General features: G+C 41.5%; 3 protein-coding genes across 3 annotated transcripts; 1 reads left to right on the top strand and 2 right to left on the bottom strand.

Annotated features, from left to right (window-relative positions):
- The first annotated feature begins 9304 nt into the window (after positions 1 to 9304).
- On the top strand, positions 9305 to 14042 carry hpdb (4-hydroxyphenylpyruvate dioxygenase b). Its single transcript, XM_063489938.1, has 14 exons — positions 9305 to 9412; positions 9573 to 9599; positions 9736 to 9798; positions 10051 to 10155; positions 10352 to 10394; positions 10852 to 10934; positions 11023 to 11112; positions 11227 to 11330; positions 11442 to 11519; positions 12318 to 12480; positions 12613 to 12684; positions 12773 to 12895; positions 13127 to 13243; positions 13351 to 14042. The coding sequence occupies exons 1-14, from the start codon at positions 9410 to 9412 to the stop codon at positions 13459 to 13461; spliced, it is 1182 nt and encodes a 393-aa protein (XP_063346008.1). The 5' UTR covers positions 9305 to 9409; the 3' UTR covers positions 13462 to 14042.
- Positions 14043 to 14202: 160 nt separating this feature from the next.
- LOC134639288 (histone-lysine N-methyltransferase SETD1B-A-like) lies at positions 14203 to 21720 on the bottom strand. Its single transcript, XM_063490407.1, has 15 exons — positions 21583 to 21720; positions 21386 to 21490; positions 21017 to 21287; positions 20817 to 20929; positions 19668 to 20669; positions 18799 to 19542; positions 18128 to 18331; positions 17825 to 17951; positions 17342 to 17737; positions 16114 to 17136; positions 15798 to 15964; positions 15591 to 15716; positions 14810 to 14929; positions 14482 to 14619; positions 14203 to 14376 (listed from the first exon to the last, which is right to left on the bottom strand). Exons 1-15 carry the CDS (start codon positions 21718 to 21720, stop codon positions 14203 to 14205), a joined length of 4848 nt encoding a protein of 1615 aa, XP_063346477.1.
- Positions 21721 to 23411: 1691 nt separating this feature from the next.
- Positions 23412 to 27287, bottom strand: LOC134638755 (calcium release-activated calcium channel protein 1-like). Its single transcript, XM_063489621.1, has 2 exons — positions 26968 to 27287; positions 23412 to 25949 (listed from the first exon to the last, which is right to left on the bottom strand). The coding sequence occupies exons 1-2, from the start codon at positions 27079 to 27081 to the stop codon at positions 25401 to 25403; spliced, it is 663 nt and encodes a 220-aa protein (XP_063345691.1). The 5' UTR covers positions 27082 to 27287; the 3' UTR covers positions 23412 to 25400.
- Positions 27288 to 27591: the final 304 nt, after the last annotated feature.

Raw genomic sequence — 27591 nt, forward strand, 5'->3', positions numbered from 1 at the left:
TCACAAATAATTCAAAAGGAGGTGTGCAGAAGGATGTCTTATTTCTCTATGACTCCTTTCATTAAGAGTTCACTTGAAGGAGGTTACAACAAGGAGAACAGCATAATTCAGCTGGACCCAGCAGCAGTTAGTTCATAAAACCGACTGGAAACAGGCGGAAGCAGTGAAAAATACTCAGTAATCAGTGTTTGCTTCTCCCAGCCTCAAAGCTTTAAATAAAAGATGAGATGTTTACGAGTGTGGAACCGAAGTTAATTCCAGTTGTCCAAACTTTGCAGATGTTTCTTGAATACATTTTGTTGACTTGTGTTTTCAGGCTCGTTTGTTTTGTGCCTTTGCTTAAATAATCTCGAAAACAATCAGAAACATGACGGTAAGTGGAGGAACTTTGTTTTTATCCCCGGTGAGGGCTTGACAGCTTTGTGATGAGAAACTGTCCTCAGGATTAAGGCTTATTTTGTGACATGTCTGAGTGGAGTATGAGACCAGCACCAGTCTAGACAGCAGGCCCTCTGATCCACCAAAACAAGTTAGTCCAACCTGACACTGAAACATGGGAAGCTCCAGCCCCCCCACGCCCCCACGACTCCCACCCACCCATTACCACCTTCTAATACTAGGTTTCAATGCTGGGGCACATACCTTTGTTTATGCCTTTTCTCATTTATTTAACACTTCCACTCCAACAGTGTGACATCCTGTCAAATAAAAACCTGCTTCCTATATCATAGAAACTGTTAGCTCAAAGACAAAATTGCAAAGCTACCACTCTAAACATGCTGTCACTTTAATGCTGACCATTAAAGTGATGGTAATGAAAATAATTACTAGGCTTAGCGTTTATGTAAACACGGGATAATAGATTTTATACTAAAGCTTAGTGAAAGTGTTCACATGTCTCGCAGCATTTATCCTCAGATCTTTTGGAAGGTTTTTTTCTTTAAAGAAAACATAGCTCTAATTTTTTCTGCATTCACAGCTGTATTTATCTCCATATCTCTTTCCTTCTTTTTGAAAGCGTGCTGATAGCAACGGCTGGTATTGTGCAGACCTCGGAAAAAGAGTCAGATTACCCCGAATCTTATCCAAATGCTCTCACGAATAATGAGGTATAACATGTCTAATCGTACCTCACACAAGGGGCCGCCTGAGAATAGCTCCAATACACACCAGCGACAACTGTAAATTGCTACCACGTCTGCCCAGGGATCGCTATTGAAATCAGCTTCTCTCAGTAATCTGTCTAGTTTAACCTGAAAGTGGCCCCCTCGCTGTAATTGTCCAAATCCTGAGAACAACGGCCCAGAAAAACACAGCATTTACATGAGACTGGTGTTTTCAGTGTAACGTTGTTATCTTTTGGCACATTTCAAGAGGTGGTTAGGAAACCAGGGTTTACAAATGGATCTCCTCCAACGCCGCCTTCTTGCCATTGTTATTCATATTGGCTCAGGGACATGTTCACGCCACCCGATTGGATCTGAGCGAGTGAATGAGAGGTTTTTATTCAACTATGAAAATGTGTGATTTATCTTTCTTCCTAGGTTATCTTTCTTATCAAGGTTATCTTATCTTATCTATCATAGGAAATATTGCCTAACAGACCTTCTAAAACTGTTTCATCCACCGATGCATATTTCCTAGGGAAGACCAGACCTGCTGCACTGTGCATCATAATGAGCTGTGCTGCTGGTGGATATCGTTAGGCGCGAGATGCTGCTTCCGAGGACAGCGTGGTTTGGCCAGACCTGAATGTGCTGGGCCCTCGCCCCCTCCGGATATGGTCGCTCAGGACTCATCGTCCCTGAAACACAAAGGTCCTCTTCACATCTTTCTCTATCCCGTCCACTGTGAAAGGCCTGCTTTAAGGCGCACTGCTCCTGCGCCTGCTTCACAGCTAAATACATCTCCTGTCACTGGCTGGTCCCAGTGCCAGTTCAGCTGCTGGAAGCACTCAGGTGCTCAGGTCTCCAGTAACCACTTGCACATGGCTTGCTAATAATAATTTAAAAAAAAAAAAACATGAGTTGATTTTTCTACAAACCTGTCACAGAATTTCCTTTTCACTTAGGACCCTAAGTGAAAATATCCACTATCAAAATCTATTAAAATGTGTGTACACTCCAAATTTAGAGCAAAATCACTACCAATTATGCAAATGGAGGAACAGTCTTAACTAGAGGAACAGGAAGAAGCAGTTCAAAACTATTCAGCAAGTACTACATAGGTAAATAGCCACAAAATTACAACACAATTTCAGACGTGTAAGGATTATGAAGTGATAGAGCCCATTTATCATGTGCAACATCTTTATCTGTAACATGTTCTGTTTGTGAATTGTACATGTCATGTTGGTAGCAACAAACAGCAAGAACAGGAAGTTTGCAGCACGGTCACATCAGACCCTAGAATAATACAGAGAAACTCCAGCAATCAAATGACCCCCTATGAGTAAGTGCTTGGCAAGGGGGGGAATGAAAAACTCCCTTTTAATAGGAAGAAGCTTCTGACAGAACCAGACTTTGCCATCTGTAGCGACCGGTTGGAGAGGATGGGAGGGAGTGCAGTCATAAACAACAAGAGTATTAGTTTAGTCAGCTTTATTTAACTTCAGCTTCAAGTGACAATGAAGCTATTCTACGAAGGTGCCCCTGGACAAGAGTAGTGACAGAGTTAAGGAGCTGCAGTAGCAGTGTTTCCGGGTAATCCATTGATGTGCACAGGGATTGTATTTTGTTTTTTGATTTTCCAGACTTACATGGTCCCATCACATGTGGTTTCAGGTGAAGCTAACACAAAGAGTGACATTGTCATTAGTGGGTGTTAGCTGCAAATATAAGCAGATTTTCTTCAATCTCCGATACTTATTACTGCCTACTCGTACATCTTCCACTCAGCTTCCACTGGCCTTCCTAAATACACTTTATATACCACTTATACCAGAACACAACAGACCTTTAGTTAAACCAGATTTGACAAATGATGTCATTGTTTGCGTTGATGTCTATTGAGGCAAGAGTGAACGGGTGTGGTTTGCTGCGCATGAAAGGAGTTCCTTCCACTCCTTCCAATCCTGGATCTAGTGGAACAGATCTTTTCCTCATGGAGGTGTAGTCAGAATTGTTTGTGTGAATGCTGCTGGTCTCAGTGTGACATCCAAATCATTGCAGGGGATGTATGAACCACACAAGAAGTCATCAAACACGATGTTGATAAAAATCTCTGGCCAGACCAACACCGTGTCACCGGTGTTGGTCTGGCCAGAGACCAACAACGAAGATGAGAACTTGTTGGTTAACTCCAAGCAGTTTTTTGGTAAATTGTCCTTTCACTGCACATAATTTTACGTAAAATACTGTATAGATACAAAATCGGCATATCTGGATATTACATTATAGTACTTAAATGAAGTACCCAGACTTTTCACATTAAACCTTTCCCGGCTGTACTTACCTAAAAAGCTCCATGCAATAACCAGTATCATTCAGCCAGACAAAACTGACATCATATGTCATGAAAAAAGCCTTCACAGGTACAAGTGACATGACGACAAACCAGCTTCTCATGTTGGTGCCACTGGATTTGTAATCAACCATAATAACCGGGTTTTAAGGTACGAATTAAGTGTTTGGGGTGGATTACTGACTTTTTCAGACAGACAGGCAGCTGAGCTGTGGTATCTCATTAAAACATTCAGTAAATTTTAATCACAATTTCTTGGGGGTGGGTGGGTAAATGAGCCCACCAGAGAGCAGCTGTAGGACTTTAACTGATCACTACATGGGTGAGAAGCTCTGCACTGTCTCATTACAAATAAATAAATACATACAAACATAAATCTATCTTTTTCTTAAGAGTTTATCCAATTCAGATGTCATAGGGCAAGGCAAACAACCATACATGTTCACGTTCACACATATTTATAATCTCCAATTAATTTAACCTCATGTATGGCTTTGGACTGTGGGAAGGAGGTAGAGTACCCAGAGAGAACATGCAAACTCCACGCAGGAAGGCCCCAGCTGCCCGGTGGATTCAAACCTAGGGTCTAACCACTACACCACTCTGCCACCTTAAAAATATATTATCATAAGTACTTTTGTCATTTAGCCATTCTGTAAAAGCAGACAGTTTATGTTAATTCACCGTTGCTTCCACTTACACCAAAATATAAAACTGCTTAATTTCTTGTCTGTTAAGCTGTATTCATCTGAGCCCAAATACATGAACTCCTGCCATCTGTTGGTCAAAGTGTAGAATCACCAAAACACAGGCCATGACCGTTATAGTTTTAACTGAAAGTTCTCAAGTACTAATTTAATGATGATTATAGGGTAGGGCTTTTTTAAGCCTTTACTAAAACTGACCTACACATATAGGGTGTACAATTAAAGGCACGCATGAATGTTGTTCCTTGTGTCCTGGTCAAGGGATCCACTCATAATTCAATAAACATTATGTGTGAAGTGAGTGATTGTTGATCTTCATTATTATATTTAAATTCACTTGTCAAGGCTATTAATTATAGTGGAAAATCCAGTTTTTGGACGTGTACTGACATTAAAACTGTCAGTGACTGTCAGTGCGCCCCAGGGCAGCTGTGGCTACAATGTAGCTTGCCATCGCCAGTGTGTGAATGTGTGTGTGAATGGGTGAATGACTGAATGTAGTGTAAAGCGCTTTGGGGTCCTTAGGGACTGAGTAAAGCGCTATACAAATGCAGGCTATTTACCATTTAAAACTGAGACTTCAAAGAAAGTTGTTTAATTTATTTTACACAGATGAAAAGTGAACAAGCAAAAGTGAACAAACACATACAGTGTATGAATTTAAAGTGTGCAAACGGTTCATGGCCAGCATTGAAGGAGAAGCCACAAGTATATAATCTTTACCTGCAGATATCAACAGTCCTGTCTGCTGTAAATAGTCTCACCACCAGAGGGCGGAACAGTTCTAAAGCGGACCCTGAAACCAAAGCTGGTGCATGAAAGTAAGCATTATTTCAAATAAGCAGCACTTTATAATATGGCACTAAGGGTGTAATTTACCCAGATCTAAAATAAAATTTTACATGTAAATTACCCCAAAATTTACTGATAGGAGAATTTATTTACTACACTAGAATTCAGAAAAACAAAGTACACTGATAATTATTTGAAGAAGAGTATAACGGTCACAAAAATCTCTGGTCAGACCAACATGATGTCCACAAAGATGCAAACATGTAAGGTACTCTTTAAAAACTGAACTACACCATTTTTGTGGGTAACTTGTCCTCTCATTGTATATAATTTTCTCCTGACCACAGTACTTCACTGTAAATTAGGTGCAGTGATTTACTGAAATGTGGAAAATGAAAATACAGTATATAATGCAAAAAAGAGTCTGTACAATGTAAACGTTTTTACATGTTTGACATGTAGCCCCATCATCTTGAATACAGTGGTCATTCCATCTAATCGAGTTTTATGTATGTGACTAGAGAACGGCTTCATGCGTAGTAAACCTTACAGGTTACTCTTAATATAAAGATCACAAAGCTACTTCAAGCTATGTGTATATATACATATATATATATATATATATATACATACATATATATGGCTTGAAGTAGCTATATCACATCAAGCCTCATTTCCTGAAACGAAGTCAGGCCTCTTACACATTAAAACATGCATAAACTTGCTCATTTATTCCAGATATTGTCACAATTACATCTGGTCACCAGATAAGTTGTGCAGCCCTCCCATCTCCAGACAGTTGACAATGACAACAACAGCAGCTGGTTGTAAGCTAGCATAATGGCAGCTAATATTTGTCTCGAATGTCCAAGAAATCATCTCTGATAAAGGTGTCCAAATAAGAAAAATGTTAGCTCCACCTCAGACAGTTTAACTAACAGTAGCTAACAGCAGCATTTACCAACAGAAAAGTCCAGGATGTCTTCAGCAACTCACCTCAGTTTCACAACTCGTATCAGACTCCCTTCACAACATTTTACAGCCTCCTCCAGAGTAGAGGTAGATACATATTGACAGCTGAGGTAAACTGCAGCCTGAGAGTGTACCCTCACTACACATGAACATGTTTGTCCTACAGCAGCCACCGTAGCTAAGATTATCCACTTGAATAGGGAGAGGTAAGAAATTCAAATTTCAGTTGACATCTACTGATATCTAGTGTGGAAATTTTACGTACTGTACCTTTAAGTGACAGTATGAATGTCTTTTTGGAGGCTCTGTAATAAGGCAGCTTACTTTCCCCAAGTTTTTATTTTGATTGTTGTACTTTTTGAATGAGGCTTTTATTTTAGCCCTCAAAAGTACAGCGTGTTTATAATGTAAAGTGAGGAAAACTGTTTTTTGAATAAAATACACTGAAGTTATTCAGTTCTTCAAATTTCTGACCAATATTTTTTGGTGATTTAAATCCACAATTTCACAAAAATTACTTTGAAATTTTATTTTAAATCTGGGGACATTACACCCTTAATGACAGGCCGTATTATGAAGTGCTATCTTTATATATTTTATAACCCAACTCTGTTCTGTGTTAAAATATTTTGAGGGATGCAGTTTGTGACATCATGATTTGGATCCTTGCATAGTTTCTCCTCTAAAGAAGTTCAGAAATAGTTCACATTCCCAAAAAGTTTTTTGTTGAAACTGCTACAGCTGTGTAACTGTAGGATAAATGATGACACAGAAGAGTTTCAGCTATTCTGATCTAAGTAGGAAATCTCCTTTGAAACTTTCAGAAGATGCTTTATTATTTTAACAGTCATGGTTACAGATTTCACTCAGATTTCCTTATACAGTGAGCAGTGCTGCAGTGGTGTAACAGGTTAAAGGTAACAGACAGTAGCAGTGATTCTCTTTATAAATGTGACATTTGTGCTGCATGAATGAATAAGATTTTGATGAGTCATTTTCCCGGTTTAGCCTTTGCCTGGATGGGCTTTTTACGCTGATGCATTTGGGGCCGAGCTGGGGGGAGAGGTTTGTGGCTCTGGCAGGCTCTGTTTCCTAATAAAGAAAGAACTGGGTCTTTAGGAGGAAATCGAGAGCACTCACACTTTAAGGAGCTCAGTGTCTCTGATTTGGCACGTGGGCCAATCACGACAGGAGAACAGGTTTTAGGGATGATGGTGGTCATGGTCCGAGTCAGGACCCTTCCTCTTCTGGACCCCAGAGAAGGAGCTGGTGAAGGTTTCTGCTTCTTGTCTGGACTTTTGCTCTCCTGTTCTTTGGACTGCGCCTGTTGCTGACTGTTGGCCTGCCAGCATTGCATCTTAGACTCCAAGTCTTTCAGAGCCTGGTCAGTGTAGGCCTGCAGTTCAGTGCGCACCCCTGAAATCTGAACTTGAAACTCATCCTTTAAGGCCTTTGTTCTGGCCTCAAGCTTTTCCTCAAACGTTGCACACATCTCCTCCTCCTCCTTCAGACAGATCTCATTTTTGCGCTCATGTTTCAACACTTGTTTTTCCTCTTCACCACTCACCTCCTCACCATCAGCTTCGACGCTCACCTGTGCGAGCTCCATTTCTTTGACTTTTTGCACTAGCTCCAGTATGCTGCTCTTTGGGAGTCGCACACCCACTTGTGATCTGATCTGGTTACGTACCTGTTGGAAAACAGACTGCATCTTTCCTTGAGACTCCTTTTCTGCAAGTGCATTGTCCTCCGAACACTTATCATCCGGATTGAGCGCACAGGCATGCTCCTCTGCTGCAGCAGCATTGTTCTGTGGTTGCTCCTGTTGCTCCTGTTGTTCACTGTTCACCAGTATTTCTGGATTTTTCTCAGAGAAAGAATCACTCATTCTTATTTTCAGGCTTGTCTGCCTCCTTTGAACTGAGCTACTATAATAATTTGAGGAGCGCAACTCGGTTGAACAGCACATACTCTACCCCTCCCATGTCACACTATTAAATCATGCAATAGTAGTAGTTGTGTAATGCAGCTACAATTATTTGATCACGCGTGTTATGTTCCTTGGTCTGCATGTGTGTCGTTGCATCCCTTGACAACATTAAGCCTCTTGGTAACAGCATGAAAAACAACGATCTTCGGGGACAGCTGGAACACTGAGGGCTGGCTTTGAGTTTCTCATTAGTGATTAGTGAGCCGTTACTGGAAAGTAGAGCTTCAACAGACGACTAACAAATCTGCTGTTTGACAGAGGATTAGACTAGATATGTTCCTCTGTGAAATACACGAGGATGACATGCATTTAATTATAGTGTTTGTGTGCATGTCTGTGTACTATACACACTCTGAATGTAGCTTTTTTGAATTGATGGGTTGCTCTTTGCTTCTTTGGGCCATTTAGTTGATGTTTAGTGCAGAGAAACCTCAGCTGTGCTGTTTGTGCTCGGGGTCACAGGCTCATCAGCTCATCTGGATGCAGTGCAGGATTTAGGGATAACTGACAGGATCTATCATACATGCACCGCATTTGTAGTTCTTTCAGCAGGATCCTTTAGATTTGATGCAGGATCCTTGAATGTGATTGGTTCTGCCTTTAAGAGCTGTTTTGTCTGCTCTTCACACTGAGGCCCGTCGATTTGTATCATATGGAGTTTTTAATCTCATTAAAACATCCTCTATTTTTTTCATTATCTTTTCTTTTCTTTTGTGATGAACATTGTTGTATAATAAACTTGCACAGTCTGACTCATTCCTATGCAGGTCCCATTTGCTCTGAGATCATTTGCACCTTCTGTGAAAACATTACACGCACCATGACTGAGTTCGGGTCAATTTGATTTTTAATGATAATGAAATAGTTTTAAAATCAGTAGAAAACTGCACGTGAAGGAGGATGATTGATGGGATGGGGGGTTGAGGGTATTTTCAAGCACATGAGGGTTCACTCAGCATAAACCCTTTGAGCCAATGAGAGTTCGGGATGCGTGAGCCTCCTCTTGCCGCTAAACACTAACATATGGTCCTAGGTCCTTCTTGTCCTAGAAAAAAATGCAGTTGTAATTCAAAACCTGTGTGGACAATTCATTTTTGTGTTTCCTTTTTTGAAGAATAATGTTTGGATGCAAAAACGCATTCTCATACAGAGCAGCTCACAACACAAGCAAAATTACATTTTCTGCACATCTCTGGATGGGTCTAGCTGTCGTCTCTCATACTGAGCAGCATCAGTCAGTGAATAAGGTGATGATGAGTTTTGTTTTTGTTTCTTTTAATGACATCTTTAAAGTTTTGAAGGGATTTTTTCCCCAAGTAATCATTGCATAACAGCAAAAGTGCACAAAGCATCAGCACGCTCTCCTCCTCCAATCTCTCCACCCCATTGGTGGGAGTGGGTTTAAACACTTCCTGCCCGGCTTTTAAACTCAGGCGTTTGCCACAGATTTCATTCGGACTGCCAGGTCTCATCACCTCCAGCAAAGATGGTGAGTTGCTCTTCGCTGATGAATCCTCTCAAATGGCTTCTTTCTCCTATCTCAGGTCGCTCTGAGAATTTGTGTTTGCATGGAGGTAATATTGGTTATGCCGTAAAAGCAGTTCTTTTTCTGTAAGTAGTAAGTTTTGGTGTGTTACTTTTAATTGCAGACAACATACACAGACAAAGGCGAGAAGGTAAATAACTTATTCGTGTGTGTTGCACTGCAGAGATTATTTAATCATTGACTGCAAGCTGGTTTTGGTATTATTAGATTTTTTTTTTTTAAACTTGCATATGTGGCTGATTTTTGTTATTTCTTTTTGTCTTCAGCATGAGCAGGGCAGATTCCTCTGCTTTGATCACTTAACATTCTGGGTTGGAAATGCAAAGCAGGTAAGTTAGTTCCAGTTTTCTACTTTTCTTTTAGCTGTTTTATTGGTCATCCAAAGGGGTGGAGGGAACACAGCACACAGAACACCAGACCACATACTCATTTTCCCACCTCCCAGAACCCCTGCTGCACAAACACCATCAAAATTCGTCACCAGGAGATGGCGCTAAAGCCAGTCTGCTGCAAACATGCCCAGTTTCAGCAGACTGTGAATCGGTTCCCTCTTTGCTCATGTTTTTGTTTGTCTCCAACAGGCTGCATCGTATTACTGCAACAAGCTTGGATTTGAGCCTGTGGCTTACCAAGGTTTGGAGACGGGCAGTCGTGAAGTGGTATCACATGTAGTCAAACAAGGCAAGGTAAAGAGCACTCAGTGCCCGCAGCCCACAAGAGGGGAAATCAGTTTAAAGCACCTAAAAAAGTTTTCTTACAATGTGTAGATTTGTTGAGTGATGTTAATTGTAACAAAACACAAAGCCTAGACTCAAGTGAAAGCTAAAGATGCACAGAGGCAGGAGTTTAATCATGTCGATGTGTTCACTCTGTATTTCACAGATCATTTACGTGTTCTCATCCGCCCTCAATCCTGGAAACAAAGGTACAGCACTGATAAGGAGCTGGGTTCCTGTAGTGGTCACAATTACTTTTGACTTTGTTTGGCATTCCCCTTTAACAGGTTCATTTGTAAGATGTCTACACTTCTGTTACATTTTTAGATATATATACTACTAGTATACTATTTTGTGCATTCTTTCTTTTGCCAGACTTTTTGCAGTTCCATGTCTATAAAATATATTTCGACTAGTCTGTGGTAAGAATATCGGTGCCATGACTGAGCCCTATGATCAATGTGAATAAGCATGGAAAGAAGAAATTGTTGAAAACATATTATCTTGATATGCTTTGGTGAAAGTCCCACTCAAAACAATCCCTTTTAGTACACATTCATTATAAATCACAAAAATGTAAGGTTAAAAAAAAAGAGTTTTAAGAAACCTGTGAATCATTTGTTCATTTACAGCTGAAGAAAATGTCTGTTCTTGTCATGTTTTCAGAGATGGGGGATCATTTGGTTAAGCATGGGGATGGAGTGAAGGACATTGCATTTACAGTGGAGGACTGTGACTTTCTTGTGCAGGTAATGCTTCAGGTTTTATTTTACAGATGCATCATGTTAGTAACTGAAAAAGCTCTTGCTTCCATAATTAACATTATTTCCCAAACAGAAAGCCCGGGCGCGAGGGGCAGTCATTATAAAGGAACCCTACACTCTGGAGGACAAATATGGTAAAGTCAGGCTGGCTGTGCTGCAAACTGTAAGTGCTGTATATTTATAGTGAATATTTTAGATACCATGATTCAGGGCTTTATGAAAAAAGTTGGAAACGTCAGAAAATCCAGGATTTTGGATTTGCTTTTGTTTCCTTCAGTATGGTGACACCACTCACACATTTGTGGAGAGGACAGGATACAGTGGCTTGTTTCTGCCTGGTTTCCATCCTCCTCTGTTCAAGGACCCCTTACTCGACAAACTGTGAGTAAACAGAAAATATTCCGGATGTGATGTTTTTGTAAACTGATAATGTGTATTTCTGTCTGAATCACAGCTGACTGAATTATTTTTTTGTTTTTCCCCTCCGTGCAGCCCAAGTGGAAACCTGGACTTTATCGATCACGTTGTAGGAAACCAACCAGATGATGAGATGGTTTCAGTGGTGGAATGGTAAGGACTTGCAGCTAGTTCTTGTAGAGAGTGTGAAATAGCAGTGTACCATATAAATACAACTAAAAGCCTCTGTATTGGGATGAAAAAAAACTGCAGAAGATGTAGGGAGGCTTGAATATTTCCTAGAACATTGTTTTTAGTTGGTTAGGTTTAGAAAAAGATTGTGCTTCGGGTTAAAATACGCCCTGACAGTTATAACGTTAGCCACATCTAAGAGGGTTTGTCTAGCAAAAATCCTCGAAGGCCAACTTTTGCCATGTGTTCTGCAGAAACACAAGCCACAGGGTGAATGAGGGGTGGAGCTAAAGGGTGTTTGATTCTTACATAACTCAGTTTTTTGGCATGACTTGGGATCAGCATGACTTTGCATTAAGTGGGCTTTCCACATCTGGATCTTGTTTTTTTTTTTTGTTTTTTTTTACTGCATTATTGGAAGTAAGGCAGTTCTCTAAATGAACAAGCTCATTGGTTTAACCCTGAAGAGGCGTGTTATACTGGCTGGCGGTTTTCAGATGAACCAAATTTTTTCTGGCTCATAAAAATGTCAGTCACTGATGTTTTTACAGGCCAAAAATGTAACCCCTCAAACTTTGTTAATGAGTTTGTGGAGTATGAAGCCCATGGTATAACTATAAATGTAAATTGCATTAATATGTACATAGCTTTTGCAGCTCTGGCTCCATGTGAGTTTCTTCAAAGAAACGTGTTTCTTTACTGTGCATATGACACTGTGAGAGCAATTTCAAGAGTATTTGCGCCACAGCGGCTCCTAATCTGTGTTTCTTCATTTAACAGGTATCAGAGAAACCTTCTCTTTCACCGCTTCTGGTCCGTGGACGACAAGCAGCTTCAGACAGAATTCAGCGCCCTGCGCTCAATCGTCGTGGCAAACTACGAGGAGACCGTGAAAATGCCCATCAATGAGCCTGCGATGGGGAAGAGAAAGTCTCAAATCCAGGCATGTTGCTTACAGTTTAACTACTTTAATTAAACATCTGGGTTTCCAGATTAAAACTAGAGCTGAAGTATTCAAATGAACAAACATTAACCATGTGGTATGTGGACTAATAAGAACATTATTGGCTTATAGGAATATGTGGAGTACTATGGAGGTCCAGGAGTGCAGCATATCGCCATGAACACTTCAGATATCATTACTACAGTATGGCAACTAAAACACCCTGCTTACTTCTGCAACAGGCTGAGTTATAACAGCAGCTTACATGTAACATCGATTACCTTGTTTGCAGATCCGTAACCTGAAGGAGCGCGGGATGGAGTTCATGTCTGTGCCTGAGACCTACTACGACCAGCTGAGAGAGAAGCTGAAACACTCAAAGGTCAAAATCTCAGAGGACCTTGATGTCCTGCAGGTCAGAGCTAAAACCGTAAATTAACAAAGCTGAAAGAGTGATGATTCGTGATCCATATGTAGCCAAAACACAGTGGCCTTTTTTAAATCGTAGAACATGTTGACTCAGTTCACTCAATCATATTTTTTTTAAAGACTAAAGGTGCATAAAACACATTTTGTCTTCATAATTAACAAAAAAAAATCCCTTCAAATTGACAAAATATTGTTTTATGTCCTCACCGTTACCCAGGAACTAAAGATCTTGGTGGACTACGATGACAATGGCTACCTACTTCAAATCTTCACTAAGCCGGTCCAGGATCGCCCCACTGTGTTCTTGGAAGTCATTCAGAGACACAATCACCAGGTGAGGGCACCACTGGCTAAACAAGCAGTGGAAATGTACTCTACAGTATATTTAACATGTTATTAAACAAACAAACAAACAAAAAAAAAACATGTTCTCATCCACAGGGCTTTGGCGCAGGAAACTTCAAGTCTCTTTTTGAGGCTATTGAAGCAGACCAGCACGCTAGAGGCAATCTGACTGTTCTGACACCAAATGGAGATTTAAAGAAGATGTGAACTCAGTGATGCATTCATTTAAGAGCTCAGAAAACATGCTATATCCATCAACTTAGTATAAAACGAACGCTCTACATCCTTATGCCTGAAAATGTCTCATATTGTGAGAAAAACACAAAGCACGTATACTTATGGTTTTCTTTATTTTTTTATGTGTTGCATGTTGTTTTTTGGTTTTGTTTTTTTACATTTAATTGTTCATTTTATGTCTTTATCGTTTCTCCTGATGCTTGCAAAAATGACATGAGTACAACATCCACTCACAATGCAGTGCTTCCAGTTTGTATAAAACATCAACAGGAAAACCATTTTTATTAACACAAGCTTGACTCAAGCAAAACGTCATCCGAGCTCTCATAATGAAAACATTTAACTATACACTTTGTTAACTTTTAGCCAGCGAGGTCAACAGAAGCTGGGAGATTTAGCATGAAGTCTAGGATGTGATTTTCCCCTCCTGTTTAAAAGAGACCACTCTTGGTTTTTGTTTGTTTTTCTCATAAACTGTGATAGCTCTCTGTCCCAAGTGTTTGTTCCGGTCCTGATTTATATATTGTTTATGGCAGCTTAGTATTAAACCATTATTCACTGAGCACCACATGTCTGCAGTTCTTTCATGAGCTCTTCTACGGCTTCCAAAATGCTGAATAGTTGCTGAACAGTATTAAAAATTGCTTTTTGATACCTCCGGTTTAGGTTGCCACTTTTTCTCTTTACCTAATCGGGCCACTTAACAGGTGATTAGTTCAAGGAGCCTCTGCAGCCGTCTGCCCCACACAAACAAGGGATCTTCGTTTCCTCAATGGGAAACTTGTAGTCATAAGTAATCTCTTCATTGATGTTTATAGGCTGCCGGGAGTATATGACTATCTTCTTCTGAGACTCCACTGTGATGATCTTTGCGTAGCAGTTAGGCTGTAAGACAAAAATAAATAAATAAACCCCACAAACCTTTTAATGGGAATACCTTATGTGGAATCACTTTCATCTCTAACCACAGCACCGCAGGTTTTTACTCACATTGCAGCTGTGGTTGATAAACCTGGCTAAGTTCCCACATTTGGTAGCATCAATGATGGTGTCCTGATCCACCCGAAACAAATAGCTGCTTCCAATGCCCTCCTCCTCGTATCTCTGCTCCCTCATGTCAGCAATGACCTGAGGAGAAAGAAAACAGATGTGGCTTTCCATCTATGCGAGGGTTGTTTATCACAGTTACTCTACACGCATGGATGGAAACCACCCGGCACGACCCGAGGCCCCCAGTGGACCGGTGGACTAATTTAGAGAAACAATCAGGGGAAGAGGGGTTTGTTTAAAAGTGCATGTTAGTTTGCATCAGAATTACCTGCCGGATGATTTGGCCCACATACTCAATCACCATCTCGTCTGCAGCAATAGGCTCCATTGCAAACAGGCCCCACTCGTGGATGTAACTCCTGCTGAAACGAATCCTCTTCCTTCGGAACTAACAGACGATATAACACGGGTTTGGACTGTCGCTCAAATGAGACAGTGCTGTGCAAACATCTCGAGTCACCCTCATTACTCTATATTTTGCTTTGTGAATTTGAAAGCCAATGAATAATAAAGTCAATTTTTTATTTGGATACTGGCTGGTTTTTCAGTCACTTTCAGTACAATCCTTGTGCTTGACCATTTTCAGAGGATTTTTTTTAATTGTTTGTTTGGTTTAAATTGTATCTTAGGCACTTTGTTGCCATCAGTAGAGTGCAAAAGAAGTTAAATTATTTAAAACTGATGAAAGAAGAAACAGGAAGAAATCCAACAAGAACCTGACACAGGACCTAAAAGATTCAGTTGATCCTGTTTTTCAGTATGCTCATCTTTCCATATATGTTTGCATATGTTTCAATAAATCTCTGCGCTTATTTCCCATGTTCCCAGCAAAATATAAAGAAAGGAGAAGTGGCTCAAGACTTAACAAAGTTAAAAAACATACAATAAGTGTGAAATTATTTCTTTCTTTTTTTAGAGTGCAGAACTAATGTTCTGATTTCTTGTCTGCCCAAATAAAATCTAACAGTAAACTCAGTTTTAGACTCCACTGTAGACTTCTTTCAAACTGGGCTTTTACAGTAGTCTCCTGATTGTCACTTCCTGCTAACCTTGAGTTGGTTGAACTTGACCAGGTCACTGTCACAGCTGAAAGAGGACAGCAGCCGGCGCTGTTCACACCTGAAGTCAGACCCAGCTCGCAGTGAAGTGGGTTGCTGGGCTGGAATGCACGTTCCCTGATGAAAAATGTCTCAACGTTAAATAGATAAATATTAAACTGGACACAGAAATCCTCACCTCCTGTCCTCCTTTAATACCTGAGCGCTTGTAGACGGAAGCTCCGCAGCCAGCCGCGTGTTGTGCAGATACCTCATTTTATCTTTCCTGCTGATTTTGTAAAAACCTTCACTTCGAGCAGAGCCTGTTCTGTGGTGCGGCTGCCAGGATCTATGCTCCTCATTCTTCTCTGTAAGGACCTTAGTCAGTGAGCAGCAGTTAAGGATATGAACAGCAGAGTAATATGCAAAGAGCAGCTTCATCAGAAAAAACAAAACAAAAAAACATTCTAAGTATGACTTAAAAACAACTGTTATATAAAGAATCATTTCAACATAAAACAGTCCGTAAGGATATGAGGATGAGTCTTCCAGAGGGTGTCACTGAGCCACCCACAGCCATTATCCTGCACCTGCAGCCTTTCATAGGTGCACTGCAGAAACCTTGCATCTTCTTCATCCAGGCCGTCCTTCCAAACGCTATGAAGGATTTTCCTCTCTTCGTAGGGTGAACGCCACCTGTGAGGACGACGTTGAGAGAACAACGGACTGATTCTTTTAAGTGATCTCTCCCAGTGACGGGCTCGCCTTCTCTTCTTCAGCCTCCTCCATCGTTTTAGCCTCAGTAAGATTTTTTCTTTGTCCAACAGCTCAGGCATGTTCTCCAGTCCCTGTAGAGGCTTTGCTCTCACACCTGAACGGATCTGGACATCCCTTCCATCAACGCTGTCACATGAAGAGTCACAGACGCTGAATGGCGAGGACACCGTGATGGGGGAAACTCTGAAAATGTTATTACATGACAGAGGCACTGACGTTTCTGCCACCTGGGATTTCTTTTTGTGGACTATTGATCTTCTGGGCAGGATAATGTCTCTTCCTGGAGTCTTTGGGGCTGTGATGTATGGACTACTGGGCAAGAGTGGGATAAGTGGTGGGCTGCTAAGGGGCGGGCTCACTGTGCTAAATTCTAAATCTGCGGTCCCTCTTCCAGGTGTTGCAGGAGCTCTCCCTGAGCTACAATGAGTCCACACACCTCTTTCATCTCTGCCAGGAGTCTTAGGCATCTCCTGGCATAATGGGTATGATGCCATGAGGAGATCAGAGGGAGGCTGAGCGAGTCCATCGCTTGCTGGGGAGAGGGAGAGGACTTCCTCTGAATTCTCACTTTCCAGTCCTGCCACTATTCCCTTGCCTGGTGTTGGCGGCCGTTCCTCCTCCTCTGCAGCAGGTGATGATGGTCTGCTTTTTACAAGGATGTCAGCGTCACTGTCCACCAAACGGCCTGTAGGAGTGGGAGGCCTCAGGCTTTTTATGTTCTCTGGAGACTCCACTGTCCAATCAGGGCTTTCCATCTCCATATCAAGGCATGGCTCCACTGCTATACAGATTAACAAGGAATTTTTATACATAATTATTTCAAAACCTGATACACAACTTACTCTTGTGTAGTTCTGTTAATTTGTAGCACACTGGAGATTCAGGGAGTATTACAAGATATTGTTACATGAGTGACAATTAAACCACTTTTGATTAACCTGATGACACTAACTTAACAGATCTATTGCTTTACAAGGACATGTAACCTGAGAGTCCTAGAGGTGATGGGGGCAGCAGGTCCTGGGGTTCGCTGGTATGGAGCTCCATCATGGCATCGAAGTCACAGTTGTCTTCGTGGCACGATGTGTACTGGTCCTCCTCCGTTTCCTGCCTTGGGAACAGCTCTGACCAGCCGTGCTGGTCCAGATGCAGCTGAGCACCAGGGGTCAGTGGGGCTGAGGGGGTAAGAGGGGGCTCGAGCTCCACTGAGTCCTCATCTGATGATATGACTATACACTCTTCACTCCCGGCGTCCTCGCTGTCCTCCTCGGTGTCTTCACCTTCAGTGGTCAGGTCAGACGACGTGTCCTCAAAGCCCCCCGAGGAGAGCGAATCTGAAGTGTCGGAGTCCGACGTGTGCTCGCTGTCCTCTGAAAAAACCTCTACATTTGAAAAAGAAGCAACACTGTTCAATGTTAAGATATGTGATTGTTAATGAGTGTTCAGTGTTGTATGAGATTTTAACATACCGATGTCTAAGCACTGCTCTCCGTCACATCGATCCTCCATCGGACTATTTTCTTCCGCAGTATGATTACTGCCATCATCATCATCATCATCATCACCTTCATCATCACCATGAGCATCTCTGTCAGACTAATCAGAGCACCAGTTATGTAATGCTGACTCCAGTTTAAACTTTTTAGTTAAAATTTTAATTTTAAGACTAAAAACTGAAAAACTAAAGGCACCAGACTAAAATATTGACCTCAAGGCATTTTTCTCAATTTCTTATTTGCTATTTCTTTTTTCTTTTCTGTCTCTTCATTTACCAGGATGTGCGGCTCATCCTCATACAGCACAAAAGCCTTCACTTTGTCTGGTATCGCTTCTTCATCTTGAAGTATCTTATCTTCTTTCCCAGCATCACCACCATCATCATTATCATCATCATCACTGTCCAGGTCCAGTGGTCTTGCGTGTCTGCGTTTGCCTCTCTCAGACGTCGCTCTCACTATGTCGTCCCCTTTTTTCACCTCTAATGCAACAAGTTAAAATCAGCGACAGTTTGGCACAGAAAGTTAATACACACTGAAATTTGAATTAATCGCACTGACCAGAATGATCGAGGGCAGAACCGGAGTCATTTCCTGTCTCGTCTGATCTTTTCCTTTTTACCTGCGTGGAAATTTTTTTATTTAGGCATCACTTGGCAGTCAAAACCAGCTGTGTTTCAAAAATCTCTCCAGAACAGATTACCTTGAAGGATGGCAGTGGTGGTTTTCTGCTCTGCCCACCGATGTTACTGAGGGGATTTAGGAATTTGTTCCTGTCTTCCACTCTTGCCGCTCCACATTTCAGAGGAAACTCTTGTATCTTAAATGAATCAAATGAGTTATAAGACCCACTGGCTCCAAACGACTACTCCCATTAAAAGACATGCACATTTTTTTGTTAATGTGCCCACTATAAGAGACAATAAAGTATGTGAAAAAGGTTTTACCTTTGCCTTCTTCTCCTGATGCTCCCACCAGTCTTCAAATGCCTTGAAAGCGACCCCTTCAATCATTCTACGTGTAATGTCCTTCTTTATGATTGACTTCAGTTCATCCATGAGGATATCTAAAACTTTTTCTGTTGTGATCTTGTGGGGATTTGCCTGCACAGGTGGGTAGATTGGTGGTGGCACAAAGGGATTAAACCTTGGAAAAGGAGGTGCAGGCCAGAGAGGAGGAGGAGGAGGGAATGGCAATGGTGGACCGCCATGCCTTGGAGGATTCCCCTTATCCAAAGGACACCCCGGCTGTATGGGTAAAGGGAACATGTGCACAGGAGGTGGAACAGAGGGTGGTGCTATCAAAGGTGGAGGGGGTCTCAGGAAAGTTGGTGGAGGAGGAATTGGAGTAGGAGGTGGAATGGGGGGAGGAGGAATGGGGATGGCAGCTTTGTGGCCCAGAGGTGGCATCCATCCTGGAGGAGGGATCGGGATGGTGCCATCTGGCAGGCGAGGTGGAACAGGTGGAAGAGAGGGGGGAAATCGAGGAATGGGGAAAAGGAAAGGGGGTGCTGGGGGTTGGGAGAATCCAGCTGTAACAGTTGGAAGAGCTTTCAGGGTAAGTTGCTGAGCGGTGGAACTGGAAGAACAACCGGATGGAGGATCGGGCAGAGAGAGGTCTTCTGCTGGTGTCACAGCTTCAAACTGTCTGTTATTTGAGGACTTCTTCTCCTGATGTGCTGCACAGTGTTCCTGAATAAGACAGAAACAATAATAATTTGAGTGGCTGATTAATATCACACCATTAACATTTTTACATAGTAACAATAGGGTAAATTCTACCTTTATTATCACTGCAATATATCCAGATAGATTACCTTTGGGCCTGACGATGGCTGGACCCTCTCTGCATCTTCTTCATTGTTTATGTGTGTTAAGCTTTCTGAATAAGCAACATCAGACGGACAGGGAGACTGGGAACTTCTTGTAAGAAATGAAACAGCTCGAGTAGTTTCGTCCTCTTCATTTTCATCCACAGCATCATTGTGGGAGTACTGGTGGCCGCTTGTGGGGGATTCACAAGACGGTGGGGTACAAAACTGGGAGTCATCCGAGGAAGAGACCTTAAGAGGTGAGCCAGGTGAAGCCGGGCTCTCTTGAGAGGATGGATCGGTCTCAGACGTCTTTCCATGAAAGCATAAGGGGTCAGTGATCTGGCTGTTTATCAGCAAACTTTCAATTCGGGAGTCTAGACTTGAAACAGCTGCCTCCGGCTGGTGGTTATCAAATGGAGAAGCTGTTCTAGTTTGCAGGTCAGCTGAGAGATCAACAGTCAGGATGTCGCGAGAGTTGCCGTTCAGAGGTGAAGATGCATAACTTGTGTTAACCACATCTTCAGTCTCCTGAAAAGGGGAGGTGAGACAAAAGGGAGCCTCGTCACTATTGTTAGAGGAGGTTTGTGCACTGGGACTCCACAATGCAAGCTGCTGGCTGCTAGTTTGTGTTTTGGTTAAGAGGGGATGTGGTTGCTGTGGCTGGAACTGCTTCAGAATGATGCTAACATTTGAGACGTGGCTAAGTCCCCTGTGCTGTCGTCTACGACGGCAGAGCTCTTGTCTTAAAGGTTTGTGAACACTATAGGCGGAGGGTTCCCCTTGGAGGATGGGAGTCGCCTGAAGACTGGAATAGCAAGAGTCGTGGGAGGAGAGAGGAGTCGCAGGCAAGCAGGGAGTCCGGGGGGTTCCCTGAGAACGTGGTGTAAGCCCAAAGCTGCAAGGTGTGTCTTGACAAATACTGGAGTAGGCTGTGTCCAGAGAGAGGGGCGTAGCAATGCTGGTGGGGCTGCAGACACTTCCCAGCTGCTGTGTGGCCGAGCTTCCCTGCAAGATGTTGATAATGAAGTAAAAAAAGGGGAAAACAATTAACAAATACATTCATATTTAACAGCTGTAATACAAATATTAAAGATAAAATCTCTTCATGGGTCAAATCATTATGAGCAGCTTTTAATAAATTTAAATGTTCACCAGCAAACTGTCAACTAAGCCCTGAAGAGCCCGTTCGCTGCTGCCCACCGGCAACGTCCAAGGCGTATACAGCCCACTTAACAAGAGCTGGAGATATCGAGCTCTATTTTCCCCTGAGGAGGAGCACATTCTAGTTAATCAGCATATTCAACACTAACATTTACACCTCGGCACACACACAGAGAAAAAGTAAAGTTTACCCTTTGGATCAAGTTCCGCATGAATAATATTTCCCATCACTGATGTCTCATGCAGGTGCTGGACAGCGTCTCTTGCAGCCCTTACTGTATCAAACGTGACCTTTGCGATACCTAAATGCTTCTTGTTTTGGGGATTGTAAAATATCTCCACTTCTTCCATGTTCCCATATTTTTTGCACATATCAGTCAAGAAAGTCTCATTCACGTTGTCGTTGAGCTTACAAAATGTCACTTCTTTGGGAGGAACGGGAGCAACGTACCACTCATCAATCTGGAGGCACACGGGAAAACAAGAAATGGGCTATTAGTTGTTTTTAAATTTGATTTAAAATAGGATGTCTGTATTACTACAGTCGTTTTAACAGTTACCTTAAATTTGGGAACCACGAAGTCAGTCTTGAGACACCTGCTCCACAGGCGGCAGATGCGCGGATCTCTGACTGTGATCACAGGAAGTAGACCTAGGTCCTCAACCTGGCAGGGAAGACCCTCGTTATCATTATTATTATTATAGATATAATACATGTGCTGACATCACCTATGTGGAGAGGCGGACAGGTGCTCACCGGCAGGTTAAAGTATTGTCCATCATAACGGTACACTTTGTACAGCCCGTTCGTCAGCGCAGGATCTATAACCAGCTTGCAACTTCTCCAGTGTAGAGGCTGTCTCTCGCTCTCAGTACTTTGTTTTTCGCTTTCCATTACATTCGTCAAAACCTTAAAAAAAAAAACCAAACAAACAACAACAGTTACTTCCAGTTTGCTCGTTTTGTGCCACGCTGTCAGCTAGCTACACTGCTGCTCCGCGAGAGGTTAACACACCCCAACAGGTGATGGAGAGCATCACCTGTAACCTTATCCTCGGGAAAAAAGATAACAGGTGGTGGTAGGAAACACAGTAATACTCAAAGGTTAGTCCTACAAAAGATTTGTTTCTTTAAATCTTGCTTACCTGTGCCAAAGTTGTATCCTTTGAAGGAGCAACATTGTGGAAAAACAGCTGGGATTTATTTTTCTGTGTTTTCACGGATCGTCGCTAAGGTTGGATAATGATCCATCCGCCAGTCGACGGAGAGGAAAAAATAGATCCTGAACAAGGCGGAAGAACACCTAAGGTGGGTTAACAGGTGAGGTGTATATATAGGCACCTTTGGGACCTTTATTAGTCATTAATAATCCAAAGACTGGTCGACTATTTGTGTTAAGCTTGTGACTGAGTGCAAATACAATTTACATACTAAATATAGGTTATGGCCACATGCTGGTAGCCTGCAATAAAATAAAAGGCAGCTGCTATGTTTGATATTATACAGTACATGGATCAATACAGTAAAAATGGAAAAAAAATAAACGAAAGATACACCTTTTTATTAAAAATGAAGTGACATGTGCAGGTATTAATATAAAACATGTATTTCCTAGTCGTTGTCTCTGGATAATATCTACATTATATGCAGTGCAGGATCAGCCTTTGTTTTGTTTTTTGTTTTGTTTTACAGAGTCAAGTAAGATAGCCTACTGCAACGTTAATTACATAAATGCAGCATTTTCATTACTTTCATCTCAAAATTGGAATAAATACTAAATAATAACAGCCAACAAAATGATAAAAGAATAATGTTGATACTCTTATGGGATTAAGGTGTTATCCTTTACTTACACATCACCTTGGAAACCAAGCTTTTATAAGGTATTTATAAGTGATGTCTTTATGGTTTGCCGTTTGCAGTCGGTGCTTCTTTAACATACCGCAGTTTTTAAATGTACACTGTTTATTTTATTTGTGCCATTTTGTGTTGTAGCGCTTCTTAAATGGGGTGACCAAAATACTTGTCAGTTGCAAAGTACACCTGTACAAAGCCAAGATAAAGGTCATATTGAAAAGCACATTGTCTTTACAGTGGTTGCTATTACTGTGGCCAGTTAATATTATTAGTTTGTAACTATAGTAATGGGTAACCCATTTTTATGATTCACAGGTCATTTATGGGAATAAAACTCTTGAGTGGGAAAATGGAGAGAGGAAGAACCAAGCCTGTGCTGCACTCAGAGAGCTCTGCCAACTATGAAACCATGCACGACTTCTGCAGAAAAGCAACAAAAAAAGTGCTAATGGTCTCAAAGAATGCAGACAAAAGTCAGCAAGACAGAGGGGGGGGGGGGGGGATTTCTCTGTCTTGGCTTCAGCAGTCTGGCACTGTAAACTACACTCGTCCTCCATTTTTGGACATTTCCTGTGTGGTTTCCCTTTAGATGTTGTAATTTTGACAGATTAAAATGTTTCCTCATGTATTCCTGTTTTATACATCCACATGGCTACACAGACAACACTGAACACACAATTAAAAAAGTAATGAGAACAAATCTTTTTTTTTATTTTGCAAAACCCCAAAACCAACATCCTGATAATTCTCAACACGTCATGAAGCTTCAAGCTTTTTCATGAGCTGTTAACGGCACGCATAAGCAAAAGTTACTATGTTCACTTCAAAGTTGTACACTGACAAAAGCAGTTGATATATATATATATATATATATACATATAATGCAGAAAAATTAACCACAGTGACCACCTTCACCTGCATTGCTGTGTTTTTAAAGAAGGCACAAGTGGTAATTCCCATCTTACATGTTTCACGGAGCGAGTGTGCACCATTTGCCGAAATAAAACAGACTTCACTTAACTCCCGGTAAAACAACAACAACAAAAACAGCAAATTCAACTTAAGAAAAGAAAAACATCAACACCATTTTACTGAACTGTCTGTGAACCATTCCCAACAGTCTTTGGTTTCTGCTACGTGTCACACAGATTTTATCACCCGGTCAGGACAATTTGAATGCAAATGTGGTCTACAGTTACTGCAGTCCCATGACTCAGTATAAACCATGTCCACAGATTGCATGTTAACAATAAAACAGTGTTACATTGATAGAAACACAGCATTATAAGCAACAGCAAATTTAAAAAAACAAAACATAATTTTTCCCAAAGAGGGAAAAAAAAGTTTTCTCCAATATTTTAAATCATGTTGTGAAATAAGATACTACATGTACAATGTCCTGAAATTACATTTCTGTCGTGACACTATTCCACATATCAATATTACAGTAAAAACTACAAAGAAAGTGACCAAACCCGTGTAAAACAATAAAGCAGTACAGTACATACCGCACTTAAATACATCTATGACCCAAACAGGGTGAACATGCTCAATGCTAAAAGCTAACACAAGTAAAGAACAAACACTCAACATTTTCATGCAACGTAACATTGTAATAACACATTCAAAAACACTTCTTTGAAACCAGTGACCACCTGTGAAGTTTACAGTATATTGCAACAGTCATGTAACATGAAGCAAATATCCCTGTTACAAAGGGATAACACATTTATTTCTACACAAATATCCGTACCGCAGTAACACACTCCTGAACGCAGACTGGTTAAAAGCACACACTGACATGTTCTTTTCCATCAGATTGCACACAAATACTGTTGGCTTATATTGTACTCTTCTTTATCAAAGACTTACAGAGCTCCCAAGGATTATGAAAACAGCAACTTTTAAATTAAAAAGTAAGAAAAGTTTGACTCAAAAGTATATGTAACAGTGGCAAACTAAAAAAGCCACTAAGGTTTGGCTTGGAGATATTTCTACAGAAAGCCTAATTTGGTAAACATGATAGTGGCATAAGGTCAGTCAATCAAGAACCAGAAAACCTGTAGGTAAATGCAACAGTAGGCTGGAGTTTTACAGTATACGCAGAGAGCACAAAAGAACCCAAGTGTGCCGCTCAGATCAATTTAGTACAATACAAACAGGAAACTGATGAAATTTTAGAACCGGGCAACAACAGAGTTCCCAGATTTCATTTCAGTGAAAATTGAAACAAATTCCTGAACATGTTGAGTCATATTACAAACTTCCTCGTTTTTAGCCCATCTTACTCCGATCAACAGTTTTCTGCTGCCGTTATAACTTAAGAGAACTTAGTTTCTATATTTTTCTCACATGAACTCAGTATTTGATGTAAAAAGCTAAACACGTTAGGGGATCATTCCAACGCATTGAAATGCTCATGTGAAGATCTTTAGAAAGTCCTATTCTATTAGTGTTAATCTATGGTAGCCTAAAAGGTCATCCTTTAAGGCTACCATAGACTAATTTATGATGATACTGATGATGATGTTTTCAGCTGAGAGCCAAGCATTTACAAAGAAACTACAAAGAGTAAAATTACCGGATAATTTAGTCAGCATGCAGTATCAAAGAAATGTACAGTAGGAGAAGATTTCTTAAAAACAAGCATCTGGATAAAGTGAAAATAGAGGTTCTACTTTGGTTTTGCTGAAAGTCCCTGCTGTTGTCTGCGTGTACTCAGGGAAAATGGACAGCGGCCTTCAGGTCGTCGTTCTCAGCCCTGTGCTCCAGCTGGTTCTGGAGCCGGATGACCTGCTCCAGCTCTCTGATCTGTCTGTCCGTTTTATGACTGACGAGCGTGCGGTAAAAGTGGACAGCGAACATGATAAAAACGAGTCCAAATGGCACCATGATGCAGGTGGAAGCTATGGCCGCGGCCACGCCAGGACTTATGGTGACATTTTTCTCATCTGCGTTGTTTTTGAGGGGTAAGAACTTCACCCAGCACAAGAGCACCACCTCTGTCAGGAAGAGGAGGGTGCCAATAACTGTGGAGAAAGCCCAGGCCAGTTCTATGTGGCGGTGCATGCGCTCATGGGGAGATTCGTTGACAGAATTGAGGTTGTGAACATTGCTGACAGCCTCCAGGTTGGGGAGGATGCAGGTGCTGATCATGAGGGCAAAGAGGTGCACTGCAACCAGAACGGTGGTACAGGCGCTGAAGGCTATCAGCAGTCCTGGAGGGTACTCGTAATCCCGCTCCAGCTGTACCTCCACCATGGCAACCTGTGAATATCAAAAAGGAAACAGCACCGTTAGGTGAAAAAGAGATAGTAGCTGACTACTAAGAGGAATCAGAATTCTTGACCGGAGAGAAAAATGTTTGTAACAAATTAGGAAGTGCTGGAATTAAACCGGAGTGTCACAGTTTGCACAAATAACTGGAAACAAGATGAATACCCCACTAAAAGTCTATTCTGTCAAACCTAATATTGAGACAGAGAGACAGACAGAGAGCTGTGTATGTAATCCTTTATGCTGCATAGCTTAAACTTACTCGACCCAGGCGACATCAGTAACACATTTGCTACGGCTGTTATATATACAACCACTATAAATATAGTACTGCTTTTCACAAAAGAATCCCAGGCCACCCAAGAGTATCTTGTGTGTACAGGTACATTTTATAAACAGAACTGTTTACAAGTGTTCTGGTATTTTTGAATACCTGTGGAGCTTCTTACTGCAGATGCATCCCTGGCCAAGAGTTACTGTACATCATAATTTTTGCATCAGGAAGGGGGAAGGAAGCTCCTTCTATATGTTAGGCTTTTAGTTTTACAAAAACCATTTGTTGATTCATTGTAACTGCATGTCGTTAAATTAAAAACAAACATTTGGTGGCACTAAAGGCTATTATTTTCAAAACTTTTCATGTGTTATTTCTTTCTTGTTTCTTATGTATTTTAACGCTCCTCCGCGGACTACTTATTAAAGCGGAAGATAAACCTGGACTTTTAGGGGTGGCGCAGGCGAGCCCCCTCTAAATTTCCACGATGTTTTGCTCTCAGTGCGCAGGTATTACAGTCCCGCAACGTGGGACGTGCAATGGAAGCCAAATATGACTAACAAGCCTACACTAGTAACCCGTAGACTTCCAGTAAACAAAACGGTCATTTATGCTAAGTATCAGTGCACCGTAGCTGTCATTAGGCCTGTAACACGGTCACGGTCTTTCAAAAATAAATAAATAACTTGTGCCTCACGTAAACTATCTGCGGCGTCAAATTAAAATGTAACTTACCATTGCGAAGCCCGACAAGAGAGCCGAAGTGCGACTGGTTGCTTTCAGTTTGGCTCGGCTCAAGTAGAGTTTTCTCCAGGACAGAGCCTGCATTGAGTGCTCGTTCAGGCTCATTGCGAAGTAATTTTTGTTATGAATATATCGTTAAAAACTGGTATGATCTACAGGACGGTGCTCGATGGCACGTGAAATTCGCGCGCGGGGAAGGCTGTTCCAGGGGGATCCAACATTAACTACAGCAGAAAATAAAGATAGGAAACTTTAGCAAAAAAAAAAAGTTTTCCCTCAACAGCTGACCGACTGTCAGAGTCTATCAGGAAACAAGATACCCACAATCCAACGCACCGCAGAGGCGCTGCCGGCTGCTGCAGATCGCCGCCCTGTGTTTAGCGCCGTGCGATTCTGCAAACTGTGATATCGATCAAATACCAAGTAAACACGGGGACAATATTGCCGAAACAGATATGATAATTTTACTCTATAAAGAAAGCGTACGTAGGGAAGAGCAGGGTCTCATGACTCATGAGACGAATCATCATCCAGTTCTCAACATACTGGGCTAAAATCACTGTGGTTAATGCAACAAAACACCTTCAGCTTTTCATGTATTTGAAACTAGTTTTT

This window comes from Pelmatolapia mariae, linkage group LG12 (assembly GCF_036321145.2).
Source record: "Pelmatolapia mariae isolate MD_Pm_ZW linkage group LG12, Pm_UMD_F_2, whole genome shotgun sequence".
Lineage (NCBI taxonomy): Eukaryota > Metazoa > Chordata > Actinopteri > Cichliformes > Cichlidae > Pelmatolapia > Pelmatolapia mariae.